The sequence below is a fragment of the Corylus avellana genome, chromosome 9 (genome assembly GCF_965113065.1).
Source record: "Corylus avellana chromosome 9, dhCorAvel1.hap1.2, whole genome shotgun sequence".
NCBI classification, from domain to species: domain Eukaryota; kingdom Viridiplantae; phylum Streptophyta; class Magnoliopsida; order Fagales; family Betulaceae; genus Corylus; species Corylus avellana.
In genome coordinates this window covers 17950517-17972252 of record NC_142498.1, presented here as the reverse complement: position 1 = coordinate 17972252, position 21736 = coordinate 17950517, and the positions used below count along the sequence as shown (strand labels likewise).

The following is a 21736-nucleotide window of genomic DNA, read 5'->3' as shown; positions in this document are numbered from 1 at the left end:
AACTAATTACTATAGGATCATTTATCGTTTTTTACTTTTATTTTTATTTTTTTTTAAAATCAAGCGTTTGTTATTGTAAGATAATTTTGTGTTAATTTCATGTCAGGTTCACAAGTCATGTAAAAAACTGTTAGTTACATATCAAGTTTAGGTTGTGACGAGACATGTATATAAGACTATATATGTTGATTATAACTCGATTCATTTAATTAAACGAGTCAAATCCTTTAATTAATCTAATAATTTCATATTTAATTCTAATCAAATTAGCTAGTAGTATCAAAAATTACCGGCCCTTAAAATGCTTGTAAATTTGACAAAAATGGACCATTTAATATATATATATTTTTTTTAAAAAAATAAAACATAAAAAATTTCTATATTTTATAAATTGGCATCCACGTAAGCACTATTCTGGTGCAAAACTGGCGGTAAGCGAGTCCCAAGATACAAACCAAAGCCCCCAAGGTTTTTCTGACGCATTATGGCAGAAGTCTTTCCTTCTTCCATTCCACATTGAACAAAACCCAACACTTGTCTGCCTTCCTTCTCACCCAAACCAAACTTGCACCCCAAGAAACTCCTCAAATCCCCCACATTCTTTCTTTCGGCTTTGTACTTTTATGCCCTATTGAAGTCTTGGCGCTAAAAGGAGCCAACAAGAATCCGAAACCATGGAATGCGAAGTGTTTGTGACTCTGCAGTCCAAGACTCCGGTCGTCGGCTGCGAAATCAACCCGGATGTGCGGGTCAAGGGCCAAGGGTCTGGCATACTCAAAGCCCCGCAACATTCGCTCGTTTTCAACTGGTTGGTCTCGTAGTTTCTTCTATCAATATATCCCTTCTTTTTGTTCTTTGAATCTTTCCTCGTGCTTTGTGTCTTTATCTGATATTGAACTAGAGCGTGTGCTTGTATTTACATGTTTGTTTGGTTGCTGAGAAAGCGCTGAGAAAGGAAGCAAGCATTATGACCCTTGTAAAAGATAAGTTAGTGTGTATTAGGCACACTTGAGTGGAGGGTTTTTTATTCTTGAATTGATTGGAATCTTGAAACGAATGGGGCATTAAGGTTTTATTCTCTCTACTTTTTGGTAATTCCATTTTCGCAAGACAATTCAATCTAAAGCCCGATTTCTTATCCGAAAAAACAGTGAAATAGTTTTTTTTTTTTTTTTTTAATAAAAAAAAGAGCTGTCTCAATTTATTGTTTCTTCGTTCTTTTGAAAAATAATTTTCAACCCTTTTTAAGTTAGGCTGAGACGAATTAAAACTATGAAAAAACAGGAGTCTAGGCCAGAGACGAAAGCCAATCAACATGAGTGTGTTGATAACCTTTCCAAGTTTTTTCACAATTTTTTAGAAGAACCAGAAAAAGAATGCGATTTCAGGAGCTTGACATTTGCCAAAGGCATCATAGTACGGTATTATAGCCATATATAGGGCTGATGTAGAGTGTGTTCCTTTATAGGCTCCATTAAAAGGATATATAGTCCTCAAATCAGTAGGGTGTGGAAGGGGGCTTTCTGCATCGTCTTTCTCTCATTTCTCTCTTTTATTTCTGCAGTGAGCTCTAGTTTTTTTTGCCAATGCTAGCATCTAATTTTACAGTGTAGAATTTTTATTGTTATCTTATACATCTTTTGCTCTAGAGCTGTTGTGTTTACAGTAAGGGTTAAAATCTTTATATATAGATTAAAGTCTGAATTTCCTGCATTTATTAAATCCTGACTAGTAGGGTTCCTTCTTGATGGCTGCCGAAACAGTAAGTTTTGACATTCACGATGAAGTTGCTATACCCCTGCTAACAATGCTATGAGGAGGAAATTAAGTGTTGAACAAAACGAAACCATACCATAACCTCCTTGTCTCCTCTTACAACTCTAGAACAAGTATGCAAACTGAGTCTCTACATCATAGTTAGTTTTTATTTTCCATTTTAGTTCAATGTGGCAATACTAAGTGGGTTTTGTTGTTGTTGTTGTTTCAGCACACACGTAAAGTAAATTATGGTTTTCCCATCGCCTGTTATAGAATAATAAAGCTGAAAATGAGAGACAATATTTTCATGAATTCTAATTAACTTTCATACTAACATTTTGTTTACCCAATTTAATTCCTCACACCATAAGGTTTCCTTTGAAGGTAATATGGACTGTGTTTGTTCACACCTGTGTATCGACCCTGAAGTTTTTGATTTACATACAATTAGATGGTACAGTGCCACTGGTTGGCTGTTCATTACTTGAACGATACATGGTGGCTTTTAGCTTGTCTTGAGTTTGTAAACCTTACATATGTAGGTATTTGCTTTACTTTTCTTTTTTTCTTTTTTTTAATGGTTTTTTACTTATCAAAAAAAACATATGTAGGTATCGAGAACAGATTACATGTTCTGTGCACCATGCTAAGTTGGCTGCTGTTCAGTGCATATCTTGTGTAACATTGAATATACCAGTCGAGGAGAGCTACCATTGCTCTACAAGTTGCTTCTTAGATGCATGGAAAAAACATTTGGTGCGTCATCGTCATGCAGCTGAAGTTATCAGTAAGAATTTAACTGGCAAGCAAAAATCAGCTACAGAACTCAGGAGTTCTGGCTCTTGGCCTGGCTCATTGTTTGACCAGGGGGTAATGATGGTGGAATGTGAAGGGAGAGTATGGGTTGAGGTGGGCTCCTTGAAAACTTATGTACCCACAATGGATGATTTTGGTTTCAGATTGAGGCTGGACTCTGCAGCTGTAGACCGTTTTCATTTTCCTTTGTCTAAAATTAATACAATAGTGACTGATCCTGTGATTCTTCATCCTCGGTGTATGATCCCAATTAGACATCTACAGAAACCTTGGAACTCAAATCTTAAAGACGAATCTTCTAACGAGGTAGTTTTCAGCGTGCTATCCTATAACATCCTTGCTGATCTGTATGCTACTACCGGAGTTGAGTTCACTTACTGCCCAACAGAGGCTCTTGTATGGGGATACCGTCGACAGAATTTGCTCCGTGAGATCATTGAATATGATGCAGATATCCTTTGTCTTCAGGAGGTGATTTTCCTGTTAATTTGAATATTTTTCTGGAATATTTAGTATGAATGTTGAACCCAGTGGTTCGTGGTAGCATATCACTGTTTTTGCTTGTATATTGTTCCTTGTTTTGGCAGGTACAGAGTGACCATTTTGAAAATTTCTTTAAGCCTAAGCTGGAAAATTGTGGGTACTCGGTTTTGTACAAGAAAAAAAAAAGAGAGGTATGGTTGAAATCTGACTATGGGTAATCATTTATTTGCGAAGTCCATTTCTCTTCCATGGATTTAACTTTTTGCCGCACATATGTACTACATATGTGTTTAACGTATATAGGTAGGAAGTGGGATGATTTGTGATCTGAAGAGGGTGTTTATTTTTTTTTTTGTCGTTATATGGCTTTGTTTTTAGCAACCTTAAAGTGTTAAACTAAGTAACTGGCCAATTTAGGAACCTGTATGTCTTGATACCTTGTCGTAAATGTTTTTAGAATGTAAGTAGTTCATTTAACATAAAACCCAGTGTTCTTAATATCCATCTATAGCTATATGTCGGAGACAAGGAACAGAAAAAAGATATTTTTTCTATTTACATGATAAGTGGACTTGCTTATGTGCTGAGACAGATCGAGAAAACTATAACAGAACATTACCAACTTGAAGAAATTTTTTATTTAATTGCATCATATAATCAATATAATGAAAGAACTATAGGTAAAGTAAAAAACTTGGAAACTGTTGAAAAAATTTAAGTTGTCAGAGTAAGATTGGAGGATAATTACCAGGAGAGGTGTTTCTTCGCCCTTATAATGTCTTTGCCTCACAATGTCATTTTGTTGATCAGTGTCCAGTCTTGTTACCACATGAGTTTTGTGTGGTGGTTCATAGATTGATAGTTACTGATGCCGTTGGTTTGTATACATTAGATTGTAACGTGTGTTTTTTCTTTTTAATAAAATCTTGAATTACTAAAAAAAAAGAGTCACAATGAAATCTGAATAATGTAAGTCACAATAAGAAGTCCTATCCATAATTGATGTCAGATATTTGTAGTTTATATTATTATATTGATTCTCATTAGTTGTTTCTTGTAAGGAACTTCCTCTTTGTCTGATCTAAGCTATAGCTTAGTGGTTGCTTATATAAAACACGTGTTTTGTTAAAAGGGAGTTTTTTTTATTAAGTTTTGCATAAGAAGTGAAGGTTTAAGTAATATGCTATACATTTTCTAAGTAACCTCTTCACTATATATTTTTAGACTACTTTTAATGATTTTTTTACAAATGGGTTAGTTTTAAAATAAAAATAGATAAAGTTATCAATACATGGAAATTTCTATTTCACTTAATAAGACAATAGTTTAACATATTTTAACAATACCTATCTGATCTTGACTTAATCCAGCCATAAGCTTAGCTACTCGATGCCAATTATGATCTTGCTTTCAGCCACCCAAAGTGTGCCTTGACTTTACATATATGGAACTTTAATTCTTGGAGTTTTGGATTATAGAACCATGAGTTTTTTTTTTAATAAAATAATAATTCATTGAAAAGGTGCAAACATATAAATAAATATAAAGAAACACAATTTTTTTTTTTTTAATATTTAGAAAATCTAAGAGCTCGAGCAGCAAAGTAAAAGCATTGCAATCAGTTGCAGCCATTCAATCCAAAAGCAATAGCTTCAAAACCAACATTGACATTTTTCAATCCTCAAAAGTGTGGGCATTTCTCTCTCATCATAAACACCACATGAGGCAACCACTAACAATGCATTAATGCCCTTCAGTCCTCTCTGTTCCATTGCCATAGTTGATGTAAATCTAATGCAGATAACTATATTTGTGGTCTTTTTACTTCTATGAGTTGGCCAAAGCATCCTTTGAACTTTTTGTGGACTGTGTTAGGACATAGAGAACCTAGAATATTTCTTCCTTTGTTTTGACACAGTACCTCTCTTGAGTTCTCTGTAGTTTCTAGTAGTAAATGATCTTGCATGAAGAAAAAAATTCAGTCCTTGCTCAGAATTGGCAAGGATTTCTGTTCTCAATTCCAAGGCTGCACTCTAAAAGGATTCTGAATACTTTACTCAGATTGCCTTATCATAAGTTGCTCCAAGTTAAATCTCATTTATGGACATTCAACGTCCCAAGCAGTCTAATCTTTTGAAGAAAAAGGAAGATGATGTACTTTCTTGCACTTGAATGTTACATTATAGTAAATTTCTTCTTCATGTGGATTCAGATTTATTTAGGTATTCTATAGTTTTGTTAGAATAGCAATTTAATTGATTAATTCCATTCTTTCCTATCGACTTAAAATTTTTGGGACAATCGGTGATTTACATGTTCTTAGAGCAAAGGTCTTAAGTTCGAATCTTGACTCTACAGTTTACTCTTATTTTCAGTTCAATATTTCACGCGTTGGGTCTTACTAATTGAGGGGAAGTTTTAGCCCACATGTGAGAGGGATTGTTAGAATATTAATTTAAATGATTAAATGCACCATTTTTTATTAGCTTAAGCTTTTAAAACAATTGATGATTGAACAGTTTTATCATTTGAAAAATAAGTTTTACCTATTTGATTGCTTACTTTGAGATTCAACTTGTTTTGTGACAAGCTTCTTATGTTCGAATATTGTTGACAACTTCCAAGTCTTTTATACTTATAATTAGTGTTTTGTGTATCAGATAAAAGAGTGTTCATTACTATATAGTTTTTTATACATTTATGCTTTCAAACATGCTACTCATGTCCATTTGATGACGATCTGTGCATTTTTCCTAATTTGTGGTCTCTAAACTTGAATGAAAATCAAGTCATATAGTGATCCTGTTGTATTTTTTCTGCACATTTGACCACATATCCCTCTATGTGGTCTAATAAATGGTTTCTCACTCATGAGACTTGGTGAAGAAACTTGATGACTTGTTACCATGTTTAATTGTGTCAAAGAAAATCAATTTACTAGATATTTTGCAGATTTATATGGCCAAGTATGTAATTGATGGGTGTGCAATATTCTACCGTAGTGATCTATTCAAAGCAATTAAGACATATGAGGTGAGAAATCTGTAGTCTGTGTGACAAATAAGGTCTATTTGAAAGGGTTAATGACTCTTAATTGTTTCTTGTAGGTTGAGTTTGATCAAAGAGCATTGCCATTAGTTAAAGCTTTGGATCCTACACTCAAAAAGCAAGGCAGCTTCCGCCTGATGAAGGTGTTAACTTCTTATGCAGTCACTGTCCTCTACAGTCCTGTGGCTCTTATTTCTCTATCGTTGTTCTGTTACCTTATTTATCATTTTGGTTTTGCAGGACAATGTTGCACTAGTTGTTGTATTAGAGAAACTGCATAATAGCAGCACCAGTGATGCCTTGCAGTCTAGAATATGTGTGGTACTGTATTTATTTCAATTCCAGCAGTTTTGTTTTTCTAATTCTTGGAATCCTGACATGCTCAGGCCTTTTATATCAGGCAACCACCCACATACATGCAAATCCAAAATGTCCAGATGTAAAATTATTTCAGGTACCACACGATGTGTAGATCTTTTCCTTCTATACACTCCCATTTAAAAAACTGTGGATTTGACTGTTTCTTCTCTTTTAATGTAAGGTTGCAAATCTTGTCAACGGACTTGAAACCATTGCCCAGTCACAAATTCCTTTGTTACTTTGTGGGGATTTTAACTCTCTTCCTGGAAGGTTAGTCTTTACTTACCAGCGAAGTGGGTTAGATTGAAAATACTTGAAATTTCTTTATGGAAGAAACATAATAAAAGTCGAAGAAGGAAAGAATTGTGTTCACTCCATACTAATTTTAGACCTTGTTGGCGTTTTTAAGTGATCAAGAGATTGTTATCTGCTTTCATTTGCCAATCATGATTTCTTGGTCCTTGATTTTCCTTTAGTTGATGAATCTAATAAACAACGGATATATTATCAATAATGGAATATATGGAAATAAACCATATTTATTATAATTTCTGTTGGACCTTTTTGAGCCTGACAAGTGAAACCCTTCTCTTTGCCATTTTCCCATTTTCCCTTTTTTCTGCATATTTGACTAGGAAGTGGACTAACAGTGTATGTCTATCTTGGAAAAAACACTAATACTAACTTCGCCCTCATGCATACTAGCCTTATAATATTGGACCAAATGTAGGCCTTGCACTTGCAAAACCAAAGAAATTAATATGGGGATTATCAAGACTTGAATCAAGCAACTCATAGACAACCTCACTCAAATCCTATGTTGATCTATCAATACCAGAAGCTTTAGCTAATAATGTATGTCAAGCTCACAAAAACTCATAGAAAACCCTAACAATAGCATGGACAATAGATGAGATTGATTCATTTATTCAACATTGCAGTGATCCTCATATCTTTATAGTCAAGGGCGAAACTAATCCTATTCGTGATGGGGCAAAGGATCCATTGGATATATATCAGCATCTCAAGCTTCGGCATTCATTGCCTCTGGTGAGGCATTTGTTTTCTCTTTGATCTTTCTGGAGTAATACATATGCCTATGCAATATTTGGATGATATTTTCGTTTTTTTTTTTAAAACAATTTATACTCCGGTGAAAGAGCTCATTTAGTACATACTTCAATGTGGTTGTTATTGGTTACTTTCACCCATCATATATATATATATAAAAGCTGAATCACTTTCAGAAATGCTTTAATATTGCGACATGTGGCGTGAACCCTTTTTTTTTAAGGATAAACCGGTTTTTTAAGGCATAATTTTTGAACCGATTTTTTAAAAGTGAACCGGTTTTTCAATAATGAACCGGTCATTAAATTAGCTTAATTAAAGAAATTTAATTATATTTCAATAATTTTCCTTATATGTGATTTCATTAAATTCAAACATTTGATACACAATATTAAGTATTATTAATGTCCAAATCAAATAAGGAAACAAATAATACAAATCAAATTATTATGTATTAATACTTTTAGTCCCTTTAATATTTTTAATTCAAATTTAGAAAAGGTTAGAGAAGACGAATTTTTTTTCTACATATACTTTGTGCCTGTAATAATAGATAATTTATAAAATAAGAATTATTTTTTTCTAAACAATAAGCCATTGAAAAACAATTTGATTAATAATAGATTATCTACAAAATAATAAGCCCTACAAAATAAAGATCTCCTAATTATTTCGGATTTTTTTTTTCTCTCTCTCACCGATTTAACTTCTTTTTTTTTTTTTTTTTTTTTTTCTCTCTCTCTCTCTTCCCATGTCTCTCTCTCAACTCTTCAAATATAACAACCTAAAAAATCAACCGAAGTAATTCTTCTTCTTAATCTTCCATGTATATGTTTTTTATTTGAGAAAAACTACAACTTCAAGAATTAACTTTTTTTTATTTTTTATTGTCTCTCTCCACTCTTCAACAATGACAACCTAAAAATTCAATCCCAAAGTAATTCTTATTCTTAACCTTTCAAAAACGTAATTTTAAAAAAAATCAAGTTTTAAAATCGTACTTATTAAAACTACAATCTCAAACGAACCTTTAATAAGAATAACACAACCCTCTCCAACAATTGTAATTGAGTATTAACTATATTTGTAGGTTGTTTTTTTTTTTTTTTTTTTTGTCAATCTGTTCGTTGATGAAAATTGCAACTTCTGAATTAAGATAATAAATTGTTTGGATTTTTAGTGGGCTAATGGAAGATTATAGTGTGTTTATTTGATTTTTGTACCAAAAAAAAAAAAAAAAAAAAAAAAAAAAAAAACTCTTTTGAAACACTAAAGAGATAATTAAACATTGAACTTGAGAGGATTTATCTGATCGCGTTAAGTGTTGAGTGCAATATTTTGTTTTATTAGGTACTTATAAAATAAAAAGATTTTGTTTATTTTTGCACTGTATTTAATTCCATCTAGGGTTTCTATTTAATTGAAAATTTGTTGCTTGGATTTATCTTTGAATATCTACGTATAAATTTTTCACTACAGTAAATTGATTAGTTGTTATGTTTGTTTCTCTAGAAAGTTTCTTTGTATTGAAATATAATAGGTATCACACCAATAAGATTTTATGTTTTAATTCATTTGAATATTTTATTGGATTTTTTTTTTTTTGTGATTTAAGCGGATTTTCTGCATTTTTTGAAAGTCTATTTAATTGAAAATTTGTTGCTTGGATTTATCTTTGAATATCTATGCATAAATTTTTCACGACAGTAAATTGATTATTTTTTATGTTTATTTCTCTAGAAAGTCTATTTGTATTGAAATATAATAGGTATCACACCAATAAGATTTTATGTTTTAATTCATTTGAATATTTTATTGGATTTTTTTTTTTTTTTCGTTTTTGTGATTTAAGCGGATTTTCTAGCTTTTTTTTGAAAGTGTTGAAGAGATTTATTTGATTGCATTAAATATTGAGTGAAATATGTGTTTTATTTTGTATTAAAAAGAAGAGAGAATATTTTGTTTATTTCACTCTGTATTTTTCTGAAATGCTTAGAACTTTATAGGTTTTATTTGTATTGAAATATAATAAGTATCACATCAACAATATTATTAGAGTTTCCTACTAATTTTCTATTAATATTTTGATAATCAGAATTCAAGTTTTCTTCTTACTATATATATTTTTTTATATACTTTTCATTAAGTACATGTTTGGTACACTTCAAAAAGAAAAAATCATGTTCAGTAATGTATTGGTTGTATATATTTTCATTAAAAGAGGCGTGATAGATTTTTGTACACACCTATTTTAACTTATAATGAAAAATAATATGGGATGCATTTAAGTTGTTGAAATTAAATTATAATGAAAAATCCTGCGCATAGCGCGGGTTATGTGCTAGTAACCCATAATTGGAATTCTGATGCTGGATTGTTGTTATTGTTATTGTTATTATTATTATTATTATCACCACCACCACCACCACCATCATCAGCGTCATCATTGTTGTTGTTGTTATTGTTGTTATTATCATTGATATTGTATTCTTATTATGAATTTATGATGTTATTATTATGAATATTATTGTGATTATCATTATGATGATTGTTATTATCATTGCTGTTATTATTATTTTTATTCTTATTACAATTCTTGTTCCTAGTTTTGTTATTACTTCTGACTGCCACCATTAACTGCTAATGCATGGAAGTTATATTTTCCAGGTAAGTGCATATGCATCTTTCTTTCATCCAGAGAGGGTTGAGGAACAACTGAGGAAGATGCATCACATATCCGAAGAGCCCGTATTCACCAACTTCACAGCAGATTTCTGCGGAACCTTAGATTACATATTCTACACAGGTATTCTGAATGTTATATCTGAGTTGTTACCCTACATAATTTTTGTTATCTAGTAGAGCTCAGTCTTAATAATTTGGTTTGCGTTGATGAAGACTTCCTTCTCATTGAAATTTTAATATTCCTCTACTAATTAAGCAACCTTATAAAATACTGGTGAAAGGGAATTTGCAATTTCTGTCCTCTACTTATCTTGTGCTATCACAGGAGAGTGAGATTTCTAAAAGATGGCTTAGGAAGTTTCTTCCCTAAAATTCCTCCTGTGAATGTTTAATTATTAGTTCATAGTAAATTATGATATTGTACTTGAACAAACTTATCAGAAAAATGCTACTTCACAACTCATGTTTGCGATCTGTGATATGATTGTAAGGTAAACAGTAAATGCTTACTAATTCAGCAGCCTCTTACTCCATTGCATAAAGCTGCCAATCACATATAGCCTTATGAATAGCTGCAGTAATAGAGCACGATGTAGTTGGTAGCTGCAGGGGAAAAGGAAAAAACACTTCTAGGTACACTTTTGATGCAACTCTTCTTGAGGCATTGAGCATAAGTTTGGGTCCATGCTTGATATATGTCATCCTACTTCATTTCCTGAAATAATAACTTGTGTTTCTATTGACACTGCCAGGTAACTTGAAGCTTTCTAGTTTTATGATTGGGTTGGAGTCGTTGGACCAGAATGTTTAATTTTTAAATATTAGTTATATTTTAATGGTTCTGTTGATCACCCAGCCTAGGTGCCACCAAGGTGGCCATGTAGCATTTTGGCTTATTGTTGCACACTAAATGTGACATAGTGGAAGCAATAGAAAATAGAAGAACATGTTCTTTTGAATCCTTAAACACAAAAGGAAGAAGAAAAAAGAAGAAAAAATTTTCTTTTATTTGAAGGAACTCAATAAAACTCAATGATCTTTATAAATGAAATAAGGTTCAATACAAACTTTATAAAGGCAACAAATCCTAATCCTTAGGTAACTAAAAAGTTCTTAAAGGGGGAAATAGAATAAATTGTAGAGTTTCTAAGAAACTCAACAACATATAAGTGTTTAAATTTCTAGGAAAACTCAATAATGCAAAAGTGTTATAGTTACTAGGAAAACCAAAAGAAAGAAAAAGAAAAAAAAAATCCTGACATTACGTGGAATTAAGTTGTAATCTGTCTAAATTGTCCTGCATCAATCTCCCCTCCTTGAAAGGAACTTGCCTTCGAGCATGACTGGAAGATGATGCAGCATCAGGAGGATGGTACTTAAATAGATTAGCAATGTTAAAAGCTGAAGATATACCTATATTATCTGACAACTCAATAACATATGCATTTTCGTTGATCTTCCAAACGATTTGATAAGTACCATACTTCTTGTTCTTGAGCTTGTTGTACATTCCATATCATTCCTTAGACCATTACCAAATTACCGTCCTTGAATACCTTATCTCTATGCTTTTTGCATTTGACATTTGACTATTCTAGCTTTTCCCACACTTCATCCTGTATCACCTTAACTCTTTAGTATTACTCATGCCATAAAGCTTAGGAAAAAAAGCTAAATCCAATGCATTTTTGGTGGTCTAAAGAAATACAACGAATAAGATTTTCCAAAACCTGATTGACCATATGTGTCTGTTTGTTGAGATAAAATAATTCTAGGGATCGTCAATGAAGCAAAAAAATAGCGGAATAGAAAATAATAATCAGTCACGCAAAACACTAAGATTTAAGTAGTTTGGCTTAACAAGCCTACATCTACTGACAGAAACAACCTGGAGAAAATTCATTATCAAAAGAGTAGAGTACAAAGAGTAGCACAAACAAAACCACTCAAAACCCAAAAGCCCCAATACACTCAAACTCACTAACACACAAAAGAGAATTAAATACAAAAGAGAAATTAATCTCTTAATTCTCAAAAAGTTTGCTATTGTTCAAAGCTACTGCCTTCACTCTATTTTTGTGTCTGTCACATGAAGAGCTGCTGCCACTTTTCTCATGGACAAAAAATGACTGAATGGCTATTGTTAAATAATCAATGGTAATGGTAGTCGGTCAAAAATGCTTCGCTGTGAAGTAAAGTAACAAAACCTTCTCCATGAAGAATTCGGCTGGGTGAGACAAAATATGTGAGAAAGAAAAAAGTAAGTCATAAATCATTTGGGGCCCACCATGACTTGAGAAATATAAGTCATTCACGACATTGTTCATCTAACTATGGGCGATTAGTGCTACTAAAGTTCGGAGACGTATCAAACCTCTTTTACAAGGATAAGAACTTATATCTCGTTATGATATGATGGGTTTAAGGACCCCATGCAAACGAACAATTTCTGACAAATATATTTGCCACATGGGTAGCATGAGAAGTAATTTTGCAAGCTAAGAATTGTGTCATCTTGGAGACAAACACAAAATCCGATCATCATTGAGTTCATGGTAGTCCCTACAAAGTCCATTAATAAATCTTTCAAATGCGACTTTGGAATGGGTAAAGGCAAGTATAATCCACTGTTTTCTGACCACCCCTTCACTATCTGACAAATCAGGCACTCCTTGATACGTTGCCCAGATCTCTCTTCAACTAGGGCCAGTAGCACCATTCCTTCACAAATGCAATCGTTTAATCAAGGCCTAAATGTGCATTCAAGTCATCACCATGAAATCTCGCATGATCTACTCATAAAGTGAACTTCTTGGTGGACATAATTGATTTCACATGAAATAAATATCAATCCTGAATATGCATTCCTCTTGATAATCCCAGCAAACATCACTGCCAAACTTCTTTAAAATCTTCATCCACTTCATATTATTCCTTGAGGCACTCAAAGCCAATGACCTCGATGCTCATAGTCACTAGTAGTGTTGTTCTCCTTCTTAGTGCATCTGCAACCTTGTTTTGTGTCCCTGCCCTTGAAGTATGTTGGTCTTCTATTGGGGGCATCCTATAAGACCAAGCATATGTGGAACGGTGTTATTGAGAAGATAGTAGAGAGCACCCTATCCAACTTACGTACGTGCTTCATGTTTCTCTTTCCTTTCCCTACGAGTGTTGCAAACCGTATTGAGAAGCTCCAACATGATTTCTTATATGGTGGGATAGGTGAAGAGTCCAAATATCACCTTGTGAGTTGACCCAAGTGTGCACGCCAATCTCTGTGGGAGGGTTGGGGATTAGGAATTTGATGAAGTTCAATCATTCTCTTGTAGGTAAATGGCTTGGGCACTATGGGCTTGAGAGAGGGGCTTGGTGGAGAGTGGTGGTGGACTCTAAATATGAAAGTTCATGGGGAGGATGGTGTTCTAGTGAGTCGGTTGGGGTGTATAGGGTGGGTTTATGGAAGAATATTAGGAGAGGTTGGGGGAAGTTCTATAGTTATACCTAATTTGTGGTGGGAGATGGCTCTAAGGTTAGAATCTGGCATATCTTTGGTGTAGGGATATGGCCCTTAAGGATATTCATTGCGCAAAGGATGCCCTTGTTGCGGCTCACTTGGAATTTTTGGAGGTTTCATTTAGTGGAACTTGAGCTTTGCTAGAGCGGTTCAGGATTGGGAGGTAGATGCCTTTGCCTCATTTTTCAGGTTGTTGTATTTAGAAAGAATGAGAACGGAAGGGGAAAACAAGTTGTGGTGGGTCCCTTCCAAAAGAGGGTTGTTTGGTGTTAAACCCTTTTACAAGGTCATGGGTTGTCATGATGGTTTTTGTTTCCCTTGGAAGAGTGTTTGGAGGACTAAGGTTCTGTTGAGGGTGACCTTTTTTGTGTGGTCGGTGACTCTAGGAAAGATCCTTACTATTGACAATTTTTGGAAGTGGGGCGTCATTGTGGTTAATAGGTATTGTACGTACAAAAAGAATGGGGAGTCCGTGGACCATCTTCTTCTTCATTGTGAGGTACGTGTGCCATTTGGAATGTTTTTTTCAATCAATTTGGGTTGTCTTGGGTTATGCCTAGATGAGTAGTCGATTTGTATGCTTGTTGGTGGAATACCGGCAGCATTCGGAGTGTTGTTGTATGGAAGATGGTGCCTTTGTGCCTCTTGTAGTGTCTATGGAGGGAAAGAAACAATAGGAGTTTTGAGGACTGTGAGAGGAATTTGGAGATTATTAAGTCTTTTTTTTTCAACACTTTGTATTATCAGCATGAAAGTAAATAATTGTATGTAGCCATAGAAGCAATCCATCTAGCACGCATTCTGTTCACATTGCTCTACCTGTTCAAGGAATTCTAAAGCTTGATGATCAAGTACAGCACAACTCCCGCTATATTAGGTAGTGCTCCCACACTTTCAATGCTCTTATGATTGCATATAGTTCCAGCTCATGGGTTGACCATTTCTGACATGGTTCTTCATTTTCTCACATACCCCCTCTTAACTAGTTTTGGACTCCCCTTGGCCAGTTACATATGGTTTGGAATGTATCCTCTTCAACCTGAGTTTCCTCGACACATACTACAAATCCTAGAAGCACCAAGCTCTTTGTCAAGAATTGCACTTCAAATTAATATATAGTTTGTTTTAATGCAACATTGTGGCAACAAGAGGGCATTCTCATTTTGGCCAGAGATCAAGATTTCATTAAAGGCAACAGCTACAAATTTACCAATAAAAGGCTTTAAGTCCTTCCACTCCTTTTTGTAGAATTTGATTTTCTTTTGGACTCATTCAATAGCGGGGAAGGTTTTGTAGGCTAGCACCAGAAACAAAGTGGGTGTGGTGTTGAATATCCCACATCGGTGGCATTCCCTCTAGTAAATCTTCTGGTATGATCTTCTTGAATTCCTCAAGCATTGATTGTAATGCTCTTGGAATCATTGACATTGAAGTGGAGGTATCAATCTTGGCAACCAAAGAAAAAATTTGCCCATGCTCTTCAAACTCTTTGCTGAAATTGTCACTATAAATTAAAAGGACTTTTCCTCCACATAAGCAGTTTTGGTTCCCTTTCTTTCATCGGGCTTAAAACAATTTTCTGATCCCCCCTCATGAATACAGACAATTGTCTCGCCCTCTATGCATGGCATCTATATTATACTGCTATGGTCTCACTAAGATCATATGACACACATCCAAATCTACTACGTCGCATAGCACCTCATCCTCATAATATTTTCCAATAGAAAAGGGAACCAAACAGGTTTTAGTTATCTCTATTTTTGTGCTACACTTGATCCAACTAATCTTGTACAGCGTTGGGTGCTTCTCTCTTTAATCCCAACTTCACCACCATTATTTTGGATGTGATATTCTGACTACAACCATTATGGATGATTACATTGCATCTTGCAATTCATCGTATACTGCGTCTTGAGATGTGGCGTTGAGGAGGTTCCCTTTGATTAGATGCCATTAATAGCCTCCTAACAACCAATGATCTCCTGAGAAATTCTCCTCCATCCTCTCTAGTTATCTAGTCCTCCTCATAAGTAAGTGTCGTATCATCCAGACCTTCAATCTCCTCATCATTCCTGGCTTCCACTTGATTTACTATTCCTTTTTGGTGCCTTTGATTAGACCAACTTCCTGGTTGCTTGCATATATAACACTTATCTGGACCCAGTTTTCCATAAACATTTTGAGGAGCATCCTTACTTGCAGATGCAGTTCTGTGGTGTGTCACGGTCCACTGATCTTTCTTGGGTCGTTACTGGAGGGAATTTAATGGCTGTGATACTGTAGGCTTCGAAGGAGGAGTTCTTAGACGCTTAAGCTCTCATTCTATCCAATTGTGACTCCACTCGTGTGGCTAAACTAATGGGATCTGCCAACATATACCTGGTCTACATGGAAACTCTATCCTGGATCACCAATCACAATCCTCCAATGAATCTAGCCACTTGTTGCGCCTGTATGTCCATGAGATCTTTAGGAGAAGACAGCCTATAGAACTCTTTAGTATACGCTTGAATTGTCCTATTCCCCTGCTTGCAATCTTGGTATTTCTGAAACAAGGGTTTTTCCTAATATGGAGGTAAAAATCTTATCTTTAACAAGCATTTCATCTTCATCCAATATTGCACTCGCGCCTTCCTTTGCCGTATCCTTGAGATCTATGTTTATTCCAACCTAGTTACCTACCAAAGCGCCTTCCGTTAGTTTGTACGTGATGTAGCGTGACTTAGTGGGTTGCAGCGAAGAACAATAATAAAGCAACGGATAACTAATTTTAGATCTTGAGTTTATCAATGATCTAAGAATTCTTCTCAAAATATAGAGTCTATCTATGATTTTAAGGAAAAATATGAAGAGAACTCACCTATAAGTAATTCTTATTCAACAAAATTCAATAAACAACATAAACTGATAAACTAAAGGCTGTAAGCATGTATTTATAGCCCCAAGACTCCTAAACCTAATAAAATATGACATAAATACCCCCAAAACCCTAAACCTAATAAAATAACAGAATAAAGACTTTCAAAACCCTAATCCTATTAAAACAATGAAATAAAGTCGGTTTAACCTAATTAAAACGTGAAAATAACATAATGACTCCCCACATGCACTCGATCGCAGGCACGCGGGCAATCGATCGCACTTTCAGGGACCTGTGCACTCGATCGTAGGATTGAGTGCAGTACTAGAACCTGTCTTCTGCAATCTGCATCATTCTCCCCTTGTTGGAGAGAATTCGCCTTCGAATTCGGCTGGTTCTTTCCACGGTCCTTCGGATGCCTAGTTAACTCATTCCACTCACCCTTCCTCAAGATCAAGACAACGCAACACCCCAAACTAAGTGTGACGCTTCTCATCATTGCCATACCTCAATGTTTGTCGGGAACGCCCTATACACCACTTGACAATTCTTTGGATTTGCCGTACTTCTCTCATTCATTTTCTCTTCCACATGCCATAAAAATACTCAAGAATGGGTCAGCCATTGTTTCCCTTGTGAACATATAATTTTCCTCATCCGCATAAAACTCACTATAATCATTGTTATGAGAATTTAAAATATCTTCAACCCCAAGGAAATTAACATAATCACTCTCTTCACCATTAAAATTAGGCACTTCATCTAAAAAGTCTTCATACTCGGCAATGTCATCCATGGGCTCTTCCTCTTCCAATTGATCATCTTCTTTGGAGTAGGTCGCCAAACATGGAAAGAAACTCATCTTCTTCGTGCTCTTCCTCTTGGTCGAATGGCAAGGGTGTTTCTTGTGAAGGTTCTTCAACATCTTCTTGTTGCTCGAACTCTTCATTAATGAATCCATCTTCTTGGAACTCCTCACCAGCCCCTTCACCTTCCTCCTCCGCATAATATGGACTTGATAGGTGGAGGTGCTTGTGAATAATGGCTAAGGTCTCGTGCCGTGGACCCCGGTCGTCTAATCGTATTTCCTCCCGTTGACACGTCACCTCACCATAGGAAACCATGTCATCCTCATCCACTTCCGATACTACCCTCTTGATGGCCCTTTCTGTGTCAGTTAGCTTTGGCCTTGCTACTAGTGGCTGACCATCCCCTTGTGAAGGTTTTGGCCCCACTTCTTGGTTAAGTAACAATGTCAACTTGACCTTGTCAACCATGAAACTGTACGTGTTCTTTGATTCATCATGGATAACACCCTTATCATGTTGCCACGGCTGTCCCAACAATAGGTGACACGTATCCATGTCGACCACATCACACCACACATGATCCACATATTTAGCCCCAATAGAGAAAGACACTTGGCAATGTTTAGATACTCCTACCTCGTTTCCTTTCGTGAGCCTCTCCAATTGATAGGGAGTAGGATGCCTCTTGGTCTTAAGCCCTAGTTTCCGAACCGCTTCCTTCAAGACTACATTCATACAACTCCTTGGATCGATGACAAGCTTGGCACCCTTGCCTGTCATGGTGCATGTAGTCTGAAATTTTCAGCACGTACCTTCAATGTATCGAGACACTGATTGATGCTTGACCTCCGCCGACTCCTTAGACACCTCTTTTTTGTAGGACTTTTATATTTTCTTTGTCACAGCTATAGACCATTGTCTCCAATTTTGTGATTTTCGGCCCATGGTATAACTATGGGACAAGAAAGCGACTCGCATGTATTTCAATAGTTTTTCCCAACTATTGATCTCCAATTTGCCTTGCCGCATTCTAGTTTGCTTCAATTGCTGCCATCACACAGCAATTCTTCCCCGGAAAGTATGTACCACCAAAGAGACTCGTCGTTCATCAGGCACCCCGTTGACTTCAAGAACCTCTTCAACAGCCATCACCCAATCCAGATATTCTTTGGGTTGTGGATCCCCTTGGAATTCCGAAATATTGAGTTTGAACCCGTTCACCCATAGATTGGCATGAGCTTACGCATGGTGCTGACGTCCGTGCGTTTGGCGCTCCGCAAAAGGGTTTCCGAATCCACTCTCATGTTAACCACACTAGTTAGATACTTGGCTAGTGAGGTCTTCAATTTGATCCCTCGTAGCCTTGAGTCGATCCTTCATGTGTTACTGACGTTCAGTGATAGATTTGCCTTCCACCTCCTCGAATAGCGGTCTTGGTTGGCGACAACAATCGTTTGGCCCACAACCCATGTGCCGCAAACGAATTGCCGGTTGCTCCTTACGTGCTGCCTTCGTGCGCACATGCACCTCATTCATGTCTGCAAAACGGTCGCTCCTCTCCAATCATGGAAAGTAACTGAGCTTTGATACGAATTGATGTAGCGTGACTTAGTGGGCTGCAGCGAAGAGCAACAATAAAGCAGCGGATAACTAATTCCAAATCTTAAGTCTATCAATGATCTGAAAATTCTTATCAAAATATAGAGTCTATCTATGATTTCAATGAAAAATATGAAGAAAACTCACCTATGAGTAATTCTTATTCAACAAAATTCAATAAACAACATAAACTGATAAACTAGATGCTACAAGCATATATTTATAGCCCCAAGACTCCTAAACCTAATAAAATATGACATAAATACCCCAAAAACCCTAAACCTAATAAAATAACAAAATAAAGACTCTCAAAACTCTAATCCTATTAAAACAATGAAATAAAGTCGGTTTAATCTAATTAAAACGCGAAAATAACATATGACTCCCCGCGTATGCTCGATCGCAAGCACGCGGGTGATCGATCGCACTTCCAGGGACCTGTGCGCTCAATTGCAAGATCGAGCGCAGTACCAGAACCTGTCTTCTGCGATCTGCATTAGTATGCAACCAAACCCATCTTCTTTTCCCCACGAATCTCCATATATTCAAAGAATCTCTCAATCTCGTTCAGCCAATCTAAGAAATTTTTTATATGAATATTGACCCTTAAAGCTTGATAGGTCATTATTCAAGCAAAGATCTCTAAATTTTTAATTATCATGATCCTGATGATTGTTTGCAGTAAAATGTTTGAATGCACCTCTGACAAACTCTTCATCATAGACCTTATAGGCTGGCTACTTATTTGGAGGCATATAAACACGATTACAAAACAGGTTGAACACGAGCCCCATCATAGTTGCAAGTCTATTGTTTTCATGGTTCATATCTGGATCCACCGTTAGCCGAGCAAGAGTTATTTGATTATTGTGTAAAGCCTGTCCTGCCTCTCTCTTGCGAATGTCATTGCTAGGGTTGTTGACACTGTTGTGTGGGTTAGCCATCAAGCTAGGGAATAACTTGTCACTGATACCAACCTATGTTGCAGAAGTGATCAAAAAAAGAGGATTAAAGAAGAAAACTCCTCTTTTATTTGGAAGAGTTCAATCAAACTCAATGATGGCTATGTAATGCTTGAAATGAGTTTGATCATGCTGCTGTCATGGTCCCCTTTCAGATATCAAAGACAATTTTAGCTGATTATCTGCTGAATGATTCTGTTAAACCTTGACAGAATGATATCACCTGCTCATACTATCAAAATGCCCTTAATTTTTGGGTTTTGAACTATTTGTATATTGTTTGCCACTAACTTCATATCATTCTTTGGATCAGAGAACAGTTTGAGAGTTGAAGGTTTGTTAGAGCTTCTTGACAAGCAAACCCTTGGCACTGGTCTTCCATCAGTTCAATTCTCATCGGACCATATTGCCCTCATGGCAAGTTTCAGACTCATTCAACCCCCACCAGCAAACCCACCACCTCTTCCTGTGAACCCATGGCCGACTGACAGTACATGAGCCCCTGGGCGGTAGTTATTTCCGGTAGGAGTGTTATAGTTAGCATCAGGATTCTTGTATACCTTGCATATACATTTGTAACCTTACATATAACTGATTGTGATAATTGTTGCCCAAACAACTTTGTTTCCTATATCAATGATTCCATATCAAGCAGCTTTTGTAGCTTTGTTGGTTTTGCAAAGCAGTGGTAATTCATTATAGCTACTAGATTTTCACTTTAGCTACGTACCCGCCCGTGTTTTAAGTGGAAAACTAGCATTACTCTAGAAAGAAAAATGCTAGAATTCATTCTATTTTTAACCATCTACATAGTGAATGGATGAATCTACAATTAAATTTGTCTGGGGTCTACATGAATCCACAAATCTAATTGAATTTGTAGGATGAGATGGAAAAAATAGGGGTGAATTATATCCTAAATAAATGTGGCCTCTCTCTGGGATGGGCCGCTCTCTCCTTATAGAGGGGTGGCCCACATGGTTCGTACAGTTAGTATATGATGTGTCAAATGAGAGTCATGTGCATTAATTGATTGGTATGACATGGCTTGCCATTAATTAATTAGAGCATATACTTATTTAAAATCGGAGGAAAACCAAAACTGAATTTTACTGGTCACTTGGGGGGCATCGGGCATGAAATTGTGAGGCATTCTGTATGCCTCCCTGGATTCCTCACTATCATTTAATAATATTTTGCCTTGAATCCTTATCTTCCAAGAATCCTATAAAGCTTTTGACCACATCAATCTAAATCTCGTTAGCCGATCTACGCTAACCACAAAAAAATCAACCAACCTCTATATTGTAGCCCATCACCGGCTGCCACCATCTACGGTCGCCATATATACGTATATTGTCTCTCTGTACATGTCTCTGCGTTAATGGAACAGCTTCCAGTGATTCGAATTCTGAGAGACCAACATATATATTGCACTTGCTTATATATTTCCATCTAAATATGTATGCAGTAGGATTATAGCATCGATCGTGTCGGCTTTGGCCATTTTGTCTGTGCACGGATCTTCTCCTGTGGTTCTCTGCTTGTACGAGTTGCGTTTGGTTACTTCTTAACTCCCCCACAAGCTAGCCCACGTGGCTCAACACGTAGGACGGCCGGTAAACTAAGCTTAATTTAACTAGTTAATCTTAGCCATAAAAAAACATAAAAAGAAAAAACTGAAGTCAGTTAATTACAATGATCAGCTACAGTACTCATCTTCTCCATCGTTGGTTAATTATCACTAAAAGAAATTAATTAATTAATG

General features: G+C 35.8%; 1 protein-coding gene across 1 annotated transcript; it reads left to right on the top strand.

The window, feature by feature from the left end:
• The first annotated feature begins 501 nt into the window (after positions 1-501).
• On the top strand, positions 502-20577 carry LOC132189890 (carbon catabolite repressor protein 4 homolog 1-like). The gene is made up of 11 exons (XM_059604721.2): positions 502-808; positions 2370-3045; positions 3162-3248; positions 6010-6090; positions 6165-6248; positions 6346-6426; positions 6506-6559; positions 6647-6735; positions 7407-7515; positions 10204-10342; positions 20282-20577. Exons 1-11 carry the CDS (start codon positions 675-677, stop codon positions 20464-20466), a joined length of 1719 nt encoding a protein of 572 aa, XP_059460704.2. The 5' UTR covers positions 502-674; the 3' UTR covers positions 20467-20577.
• Positions 20578-21736: the final 1159 nt, after the last annotated feature.